At 60.7% G+C, this 9,589-nt stretch overlaps 3 protein-coding genes across 3 annotated transcripts; 2 read left to right on the forward strand and 1 right to left on the reverse strand.

Moving 5' to 3' along the window:
* Positions 1-310: 310 nt before the first annotated feature.
* On the reverse strand, positions 311-2,588 carry VDBG_01687 (signal recognition particle receptor subunit alpha; the record flags this gene model as incomplete). The annotated part of the gene is made up of 4 exons (XM_003007453.1): positions 311-1,083; positions 1,153-1,867; positions 2,038-2,226; positions 2,355-2,588. The coding sequence occupies 4 exons, from the start codon at positions 2,586-2,588 to the stop codon at positions 311-313; spliced, it is 1,911 nt and encodes a 636-aa protein (XP_003007499.1).
* A 693-nt stretch (positions 2,589-3,281) lies between these two features.
* Positions 3,282-4,438, forward strand: VDBG_01688 (transport protein yif1; the record flags this gene model as incomplete). Its single annotated transcript, XM_003007454.1, has 3 exons — positions 3,282-3,566; positions 3,657-4,184; positions 4,274-4,438. 3 exons carry the CDS (start codon positions 3,282-3,284, stop codon positions 4,436-4,438), a joined length of 978 nt encoding a protein of 325 aa, XP_003007500.1.
* A 1,146-nt stretch (positions 4,439-5,584) lies between these two features.
* Positions 5,585-6,438, forward strand: VDBG_01689 (conserved hypothetical protein; the record flags this gene model as incomplete). The annotated part of the gene is made up of 3 exons (XM_003007455.1): positions 5,585-5,683; positions 5,745-5,824; positions 5,928-6,438. The coding sequence occupies 3 exons, from the start codon at positions 5,585-5,587 to the stop codon at positions 6,436-6,438; spliced, it is 690 nt and encodes a 229-aa protein (XP_003007501.1).
* Positions 6,439-9,589: the final 3,151 nt, after the last annotated feature.

A 9,589-nucleotide genomic window follows, 5' to 3' on the forward strand; every position in this document is an offset into this window, starting at 1 on the left:
TGTAATGTTTTCCCTGCCGCTGGCCACGTAGGCTGGCTTGTAGTATATAGTAATAATTCTCCACCATTTTTTGCAATCAACTTTGGTTTTCAGGACTACATGACGAGACCATTACACATTGGATCGTGCACTGATTTGCAAGCATGACGCGACGAGTGGTAGTTCCAAGAGGGTATCAATTATTAATCCCATCCAAAAAAAAAAAAAGAGACGAAGGAAACATGCAATCACACAGACTGCTTCACGGGTACACGGTTCATGCTCTCCCTGACGGCACGGAGAAGGCCGCATCGCATCAACAAAGCACTAACTAGGAGCTGCTCAGCAGCTTCTCCACGGCCCACTTGACGCTAAAGTTGCGCAGGTCCGAGTAGTGCTGGCCGACGCCGACAAAGAGGACGGGGACGTTGGTGGCGTGGACGAGAGAGACGAGGGTGCCGACCATGGTGCCGACCGTGTCGCACTTTGAGATGATGAAGCCGTCGAGGCCGCGGGCGGCGCCAAAAGGGGGCGTTGAAGTTGCGGGCCTGGGCGACCGAGTCGGTGCCAACGAGGGCTCGCCGACCATGAGGATCTTGTCGGGCTTGGCAAAGTTGGCAAACTTTTCGAGCGAGCTCATGAGACGCTGGTCGTTGTGGCGGCGGCCAGCCGTGTCGATGAGGACGACGTCGAAGCCCTCGGCCGCGGCGTGGGCGACGGCGTCGCGGGCCACCTGGGCGGCGTCCTTGCCGTAGCCCTTTTGGTAGAGCTCGACCTTGCCGCCCTCGCGTGCCGTGAGCTCCGTGAGGTTGCGGACGTGCACGGCCAGCTGCTCGACGGCACCCGAGCGGAACGTGTCGCCGGCCGCGATGAGGACGCGGTACTTATTCTGCAGCAGGAAGAAGCAAATCTTGGAAAGGTTGGTCGACTTGCCGACGCCGTTGACGCCGACGATGGACATGACGTAGGGCCGCGCCGAGCGCAGCGAGACGGCGCTGGGCCGCGTGATGGCGTCAATCTCGCGGAGGAGGTCGAGGGAGCTGGTGGGCGTCAGCATCTTGGTGAGCGACGCTTCCATGGCCGACTGAATCCTCGTGTTGATGCCTGCGTTCTGTCAGCATGTTGCTCTCAAGCGAGGGGGCAGGCTCGCTGCCAAGGGGCAGCAGTGCTTACTCTCAAAGTTGCCCGTCTTGACGCCGAGTAGCTCCTTCTCGACGCCCTCGCACAGCCTGACGGCGGCTTCTCGCGCCACGTTCTTCTTCAGGAGATGCTCCTCCATGCCCTTCATGGCCTTGTTCAGGTCGTCCTGGGTGAGCGTCTTGCCGCCAACCACATTCCGAAACAGGCCCGTGATGGTGTTGAGGCTCGACCCGAGAAGCCCGTTGGCGGGAGCCGTCGCCTTCTCGGCGTTGGCCTTTGATTGCGCCGAGGCCAAGATGCTGTGTACCTCGTCGTCCAAGTCCTTGAGCACGAATTGTCCCTTGGACGTGGTGGAGCCCCACGTGGACGATTCGATTTGCTCGACCGCCGTGGAGCGCGCCGTCGCCGGCTCGGCGTCCGAGTCGCTCGCGATCGCCTTGGCCGCGGTGGAGTAATCGAGCTGCACGCCGTCGTCCTCGTCCGCCATGCCGTCGTCGTCCCACTTTCTGCCCTTTTTGGCCGACTTGTTCGTCTTCAGGCGCGGCCTCGAGGCCTCGTCGCCAGAGGACACGGGCGCCGAGCTGGCAGCGTTTGCACCTTGCGCGCGCGCGCGACATCTTGCCGCCGGGGCCGGCCTTGCCCACGACGAGGTTGCTTCCGCCGGGGGTCGAGGGGCGCGACACTGTCGGTGTCGCGCCCGGGGTCGAGGCGGCCGATGAGACCTCGTTTGCACCCTGGAGGGCCCGGCCTGGATAGGGGGTCAGTATTACTGCACCTTGGGGCGTCGATCTGACCAGAGATCAGGGCCTTGAGCATACCTCTGTAGTGTAGGCCGGGCGGGAGAGGCGGCTCGTCGCCAAAGTTGCCGGACGCAGCCTCTTCCTGCTGTGGCAGAAGGCCTTGATCACGCGCGTGAACGTCGGCCTTTGCAGTGGTGCCCTCGAGCTCCTTGATCTGCTGGTCAAAGTAGTTGTCGAACTTGTCGCAGTCGACGATGGACGTGCCGGGTTTCTTGAGCTGCTCGCCATAGAGGTTGACGAAAAGGGTCTTGATGTTGTCGACGAGCTTGTCAATCCACGACAGGTGCAGGAGTGATCGGTAGACGGCCTGTAGGAACACGGAAGTGTGTGTGTTAGTTGGGCCTCGCCGAAGTCTGGGGTGATGATGCGCCATGGCGGGAGGAGGAGGAGGAGGAGGAGGAGGAGGGGTAACGGTGGGGGATTGGGGTTGCGCACCACGAAGATGACACCCAGCTCCTTCACAAAAGTGTACTTGAGAGTGTGCTGGTCGGTCTTGTAGGGAGGGTTTGTCGCTGCCGACTGGTCATCACGTGTGGCGGCATTGGCACCCTTTTCCTCGATGAAGACGTCGGAGATGAAGCTGTTGATGAGGGACGAGCTGACTTGGGTGTATGACCTTGACCAGAGGACAACGCCAGAGGTTGTGATGATCTCGAATGCGTCCAACATGGTGTGGGATTAGGTGAGGATGTATGCAGGAGGTCGGGATGCTGGGGGAGCTTGGAGAGACAGGTTTAGGAGAGGGGAGCAAGAGAGGGAGTGAGTACGTGAGGGCGCAGAGAAGAGACGAGTTGGAGTTATGGAGGCCAACAGGTCTGGAATCTCCGACCCAGCTGTTCCCAAGGTGTTGCTGGCCCCATGCCAATGTGCCCCCCTTCTCCCCAGGTGTGTGGCATGAGGTCCGCAGAAGTGGGCGAGGCCGGCGATAGCGATAAGAGAATGTCCATCTGGACCCTTCCAGGCTGCCGTGGAAGCTCCAGAGACGTGTTGGCGCACGGCATCCCCGCACTAGTGGGGACCGGTGGCACAATGTTCCGCGCAGCGTCGTCGCACGGTGGGGACCCGGGCCAAATGACGCTGTAAATACAGTGCGCAGGCACAGGTAGCTCCAACAGGGAGCTCGGCTCGACCTGCAGCCCGGACGACCTGCAGCCTGGAGCTGTGCAGGCTCAACCCTGAAATAAACACCTTGCCAGTTGTAGGTGCATCGCACATTCAACATCACGAACACACCAAGCAGACTCATCCACACACGCGCACCGAGACTTTTCTTTTCGAAGAAAACTACTTTCAACGCACCCCAACCCAGAAAAAAAAGCACCCGTCTGGCTGTGAGGCGCCCTTCTGGTCTCCCTGCCCACGATGCAGCAGCGGCGCGACCACAATACGGGAAGTCGCCCCCCTTGGCACCACCCCGTCCCCGAAACACGTCTCGACAGTCCCCCAGCTCCGGGTCTCCCCCCTCCACCGGTATCGCAGCAGGGCTCGCAACAAGGCTACGGCGGCAGCCCTTACCAGCAGCAAGGCGGCTCGAGCGGCAATGTCTTTGGCGCATACGGCCAGTTCATGAACGACCCGACGGCGCAGGTCGCGGCACAGTTTGGCCAGACGGCCTTCAAGCATGGCCAGGAGTACATGGAGCAGAACGTGGGTTCCCCCTGACCGGTCCGGTCGCTGCACCCAGCATGGCGAGCCACGCCCCCAGCTAACACACACGCTCTCTTTCTCTCTGCGCAGTTCAACCGCTACGTCAACGTCAACGCGCTCAAGCACTACTTCAACGTCACCAACTCGTACGTCATTAACAAGATCTTCCTCGTGCTCTTCCCCTGGCGGCACAAGCCCTGGTCGCGCAAACAGGCGACGGGGCCCAACGGCCAGGACGGCTTCTACCTGCCGCCGCGCGACGACGTCAACAGCCCCGACATGTACATCCCCGTCATGGCTCTCGTGACGTATATTCTGCTGTCGACCCTCATCGCCGGTCTCCGCGGCCAGTTCCAGCCCGAGCTCCTCGGCATCACGGCGTCGTGGGGTCTCGTCGTCGTCGTTGTCGAGATTGCCATCCTCAAGCTGGGATGCTACCTCATTGGCATATCCAACGACTCGCAGCTGTACGACCTCATTGCGTACTCGGGCTACAAGTTCATCGGCATCATCGTGACGGTGACGGTCAGCGAGATTGTCAACGGCGGCAAGGGTACCGGTGGCTGGGTGGGCTGGACCGTCTTCCTCTACACGTTCCTCGCCAACTCGTTCTTTTTGGTATGGCCCCCTTTTCTCACTTGGTCCCCCCTTTTTTCTTTTGGCTTGCGTAAGGCGAAACTAGATTCCCAAGGCTGACACTGGGATAGATGCGGTCGCTGAAGTACGTCCTCCTTCCAGAGAACAACATTCAGGGCGGCGGCATGCAGATGCAGACAGACTCGCGGGCGAAGCGCAACCAGCGGACGCAGTTTCTGTTTGGCTACTCGTATGGCGCGCAGTTGCTGGGCATGTGGGTTCTGACCCGACCTTGAACTGGGGTGAGATCATCCTCGGCGCGAAAGCAACACACACAAACGGTCAACGTATGGGACAGCACCCTTGGCAGAGGCGATGGGAGCCGTCGCGAGCGCCAAGGTGCACCATACGAGCACGACATATCAATTTACGTCAATCCAAAGGGACTGGCTGGCAGGCACGCAAAATTCAAAGGGGGAAAACCGGGGGGGAGACGCAGGCTCTGGAGTTAGGCACGGGAGCAGGATGATCACAGGTGTCGCGGGAGATGCCTCGCATGGGCGTGGCAACAAGCGACGAGTTTCATGACTGGGCGTCAAGCGATTAGATGCATGTCAAAAACAGAAGAGGGCTTGTCTTTTCACGCCAGGCGTGTGATCCCCGAAGCGTGACATGCTGCGGCTGACCTGTGCGTGGTCCTTGGTCCTGTCCTTGGTTCTGTCCTTGGTCCTTGGCGGAAAGGCGGAAAACTGATGGCGGTGAATCTTCGGCAAAGATCAATGACCCCTCTGCGTCCCCCTCCGCGTCCACACGGTGTCGTCAATAGCTAGTCCCGGACAGGTTTAAACGGGTCGAGTCGCTCCCCCACATTGGCAGTCGCTTATAGTGCTTGTAGTGGTTGCCGCGCTGCTCAGTACAGCCGCCTCCACAGGCCGTCCGCGGGCAGATGCCGCTGGGCGCTCGCAGGCAGGGTCGTGGCTGCTGGCGAACCCCACGTCGACCCTCCACTTTGTCCCAAATGGCGGTCCTACATCCCGTCAGCTGTTGACCAACGCATCCCACTACTCTCGAAAGCTGTCTCCTTTTGCTCCCTGTATATATGCCGTAGAGGCCTGTTCCTTTTTGATTTTGGTTCCGTACAATTTTTTTTAGACAACTTCTTGTCCCTGTTGAGCAAACCAACCGCCAGAGAAAGACGCCGCATTTTTAGCTCCTTTTGGCGACTGAGCTCTCTCTCCACCTCCACCAACATCACACCTGCACCCCGAACCGGGTCCTCATTGCGACGCCGGGATCACGGCTGATTGATCCGTCATTGATCGGTGTTCACATATAAAGGCCAATCCTCCACACAATCGACAGCTCGGGTCCCTCGGACGAGCCTCTCTCTCTCTCTCTGTCTCCCGCTCGCCTCTGCTATTCCCCAGAAACACACCGCCGACATGTCTCTGCCACCGATAGTCAGCGTGACGCTCCAGGGCGTCGTCCTGTCGGCGACGTCCAATCTTCTGGCCCAGGCCCTGACGTCGTTCCGCGATGATGTGAGATGCCCCTGGCCGTTCCGCTCGCTGCTTGCCCGACGGCTGACCTCCTCTCCTCCAGAAACCCTTTGTCGTCGACTGGGTCCCCGTCGTGCAGTTCATCATCTGGACCATCGTCAACACGCCGCCGAATTACCTCTGGTACGTCATGGTCGCAGACCAATGCTGATCCTCCAACTAAAACCTCCCCAACTCCCCCTACTAAGCATTCTTCGCACCGCCTCTGACCAACGTCTCTTTCCAGGCAAGACTTTCTCGAGTCAACCTTTCCCGCCTACCACGCGGCGCCCACGACAGCCGCCATCGAGAAGGCCGCCCGCTCCGATGACGCCGCTCTCGACAAGGCAGCCGCCCGCTCGGCTCTCGTCGAGCCCAAGCTCAACATCCGCAACACGCTGACCAAGACGCTCCTCGACCAGACAGCCGGCGCCGCTGTCAACACGTTCCTCTTTGCCCTCTTCATGAACGGCCTCAAGGCTGCCATGCGCCGGCCCGCCGGCCTCGACAGCCCCGCCCAGTCGGCCGCCTTTCTCGCCTCGGGCGCCGCCATCGACTACGCCCGCGTCGACTGGCGCGCCGTCCTCGCGCAGGTCCGCCGCGAGTTTGTGCCCATCATCACGGCCGGGTGGCGCCTCTGGCCCGCCGTCAGCCTCGTCAACTTTGCCTTTGTCAAGACGGTGCCCATGCGGAACCTTGTTGGCGGGCTGGCGGGCGTGGGCTGGGGAATTTACATGAGCCTGTTCGCGGCCGAGTGAGGGGCCAGCCTTGGCCTCGACCACGTGGCTGATGTGTGGTCAGAAGGGGGAAAGGGGCGGGGGGGCTGCAGGAGAACATGGCAAATCACGGAATGTATGCCACGAGGGAGAGACACACATTTGGGCCAAAAGGGGTGATCCGGCAGGCGTCGCTGACGGGTGCATGAATGCCTCTCCATGTAGGCCGACGAAACGACGGGGATTTTCTTTCAGCAGTGATGTTGCGCATACATAGCCTCGCTCATACGTTCCATTCACATGTTTTCCAACGGGCCCCCGATGGGCCTCTACGGTGTTTTGCCCATGTGCCATGCGTCATGTCGCATCCATCCGCTTCTCACCCCCGCTTCCCATTGACCACCTCCGAATTGCTCCTCCCATGCCGCCCCTTATCAGACAGCACGACATCTTCACGCCTACAAGACGGCCACGTGCCCCGGCTCAAAGTAGATGGACATGATGTCCTCGGGCGGGTTGAGGCCAAACTCGGGCACGAGGGCCTTGAGCTTGGCGTGCGCGGGGCAACTCGTCGTCGTACCAGCGCATGTCGGCGAGGCTCGCAACTCCGTCTTGGCCACAATGGTGTAGCCCTGGAGCGAGGGTCGGCGAGCGCGGGGCCGACGACGAGGGAGAGGATGTAGGGGGCGCCGTCCTGCGGGGAGGGGGGGGTGTCGTCAGCGTTGCTTCTCCTGTTTGCTCGCTCCAGACAGTCTCTGGGCTGATCAAGCTCTTCTTTCCTGCTTCTTTTTTTTTCTTTTTTCTTTTCCGGGTATAGCCCTCCACCGGGACACATCATTTGAGGCGGCCTGGACCGCCTCTCTGCCACCCATCGACAGCAGGCGAAGCACCATGACGGGACAGCAAACGGCAAGGGGGGGGGGGCAGCAAAGCGCACCTTCTTCTGCTCGGCGGACAGTGTCCTGTAGGCGGCGAGGAGCTTCTCCTGGTGGTCCTTGTTCGGCAGCTTGAACATGGTGACGCGGTGGACGCGGTTCGCCATGGTGACGGTCTGTTGCGGGCTGGTATGCCGTGTCGTCGATGTCGAGAAACAGGAGCGTGCGGCGAGCGGCTGGCTGTGCGTCCGCGTGCCTGGGGTTCGACTCTGGACGGAGAGACGGGTCGGAGGAGGAGCGGTCGGGTTCGTGCGGTGCGTAGCCGAAGTGTGGTGGTTCTGCTGGTGGTGGTGGTGGCGGTGGTGCGCGGAAAGCGTCGGGATGCGATGGGGGATGCGGCGGAGCGCTAGCTTCATGCCACGGAGGGACGAGGGGACGAAGAGGGCAGAGGCGGAACTATGTGCCTCGCCGTCGGAGCTCTTGATGATCTTGCTTGCTGTGCGTGGGAAGGAAATGTGAGGTGTGTGTCTACCGTGGTCAATTGGGAGTGGTAGTAGGCTGTGAGGGGCAGGAAGCTGGGGGTGGGGGGGTTAAGTACTTCGCAGTCCGTCAGTCAAACCCCCCCCCCTCGTCCTCCGTTTGGGGATGGAAGGTGAGGCACGACATTACCCCCAGTCGGACGGACCGGAGGGGCGGCGGCGCGCACCATGTTTTGTGCGACGTCCGTAGGCACAGGCGCAGGCGGCAAGCGTAGGCGTAGGGGTGCGGCCAGAAGTACGATGGATCCATCGTCCTCCATCCTTCATCCTCGTCCTGGTCCTGGTCCTTGTGCCGGGTAGGTATCAGCCCAGGCTAGACTAACGCGGCGTGGCCTCCAGCTAAGCTTCCAGATCCCGCCCGTCACCTTCGAGGGGTCCAGGGGGAGGGGGGGGGGATCCTCGGAGCTCTCTCTACGGCGAACATCTGATCCCTCCCATCCGATGGCTTGCCTGCCTCGCTGAATGGACGGCTGGATATACGCGTCGGCTGGATAGACACCGTAGGTAGATGGGAGCATCATGGCCTTGTGCCCCTCCGTGTACCCGCTCCTGGGCCCCTCAGTGCCCCCCTCTTTCTCGCGGTAGCATTTCAAAGCAGAGGCACGGAGAACAACTTGGGAGTATCTAATCATTACGTCTCGCATCCTCTGCTTAGCAATCTTGATGTTTGTCTTCAGTGTCTTCCTTTGCTGCGAGGATGCATGTCGTGACAAGAAATCATGGATCCTTTCGAACCCCCCCCCCCCCCCCCCGACTTGGGTGCTGTGCGAGAGTGCCCATGGCAGTGGGCAATCCCCCTCAGGCTAAATCGTGGGGGGTGGATCAGGGGGGGTTGAGTACCATCTACAAGGAGCACCATCTAGAAGTAAGGTGCCGTGTTACCCCACGTCGAGGTCTCCCTCTCTTCTACCCATCACATCAGGGCGGGGGGGGAGACGCTACAGAGGCACAGCCCAGTACTAAGTACCTTGCACACCTGTTTCGCAGCACCCACCAACCTCAGGCACCTAGGTACCCACCTGGCACCCCGAGGCACCAGAGCCCTTCCAGAACCCAATCGCGATAGCCTTCGTTCGGCACCTCCTCATCGGGCCACTTTCCCACGCCTCAGCCAATGGCGAATTTCTCCGTCTCTGACCTCACACCCCCCCGGGGCACGCACCTCAGGTACCCTCTCTGCTCCGATCCATCACTGCATCTGCCTCCCGCCATCGGAACCCTGCCTGACCACCTTCAAACACCCTACATCGTTCGAGCGCGGCTCTGCGCCCATGTGCGTTCCCAGGGTCGCAATGTTGGTGAGACAACCGCCGGGGGTGATGCACATCACGAACGAGCCTCCCGCTTCAGGCCAACGCGAGAGGCCGGGACCACCTCTCATCTCGTCGCAATTAATCCGTCCGCAGGCCGTCCGGCTCGTTTCCCCCTCCTCCGTGACCTGGGTACTTACCTATTCCTCCGTCCTGCCGACGCTTCAACATCACTGCCGCGTGGGTATCATCAAACACCACCGCCTTGTAGGGATCTTGGTTTTTTGCTTCGTATTGCTGGCTGCTGTATCCTGCAGCCGACTCGTTTCACCCAACGCCTGTGGTCTGTTTCTTCCAGCATCATATTGCCTTGCCAGCTTGCCTTTCTTGCCTTGCCTTGCCTTCCTTGCCTCGCCTTGCCTTGCCTTGCCTTGCCTTGCACTGCAAATGGCACTGCAAACCTCGCCTCCTCATGACATGTGATGCGGCGATCAGCCTGCTGGCCGTGCTCTTTCTTCCCTTGCTTCCC

Source organism: Verticillium alfalfae, genomic scaffold (assembly GCF_000150825.1).
Source record: "Verticillium alfalfae VaMs.102 supercont1.2 genomic scaffold, whole genome shotgun sequence".
In the NCBI taxonomy this organism is placed as follows: Eukaryota; Fungi; Ascomycota; class Sordariomycetes; order Glomerellales; family Plectosphaerellaceae; genus Verticillium; species Verticillium alfalfae.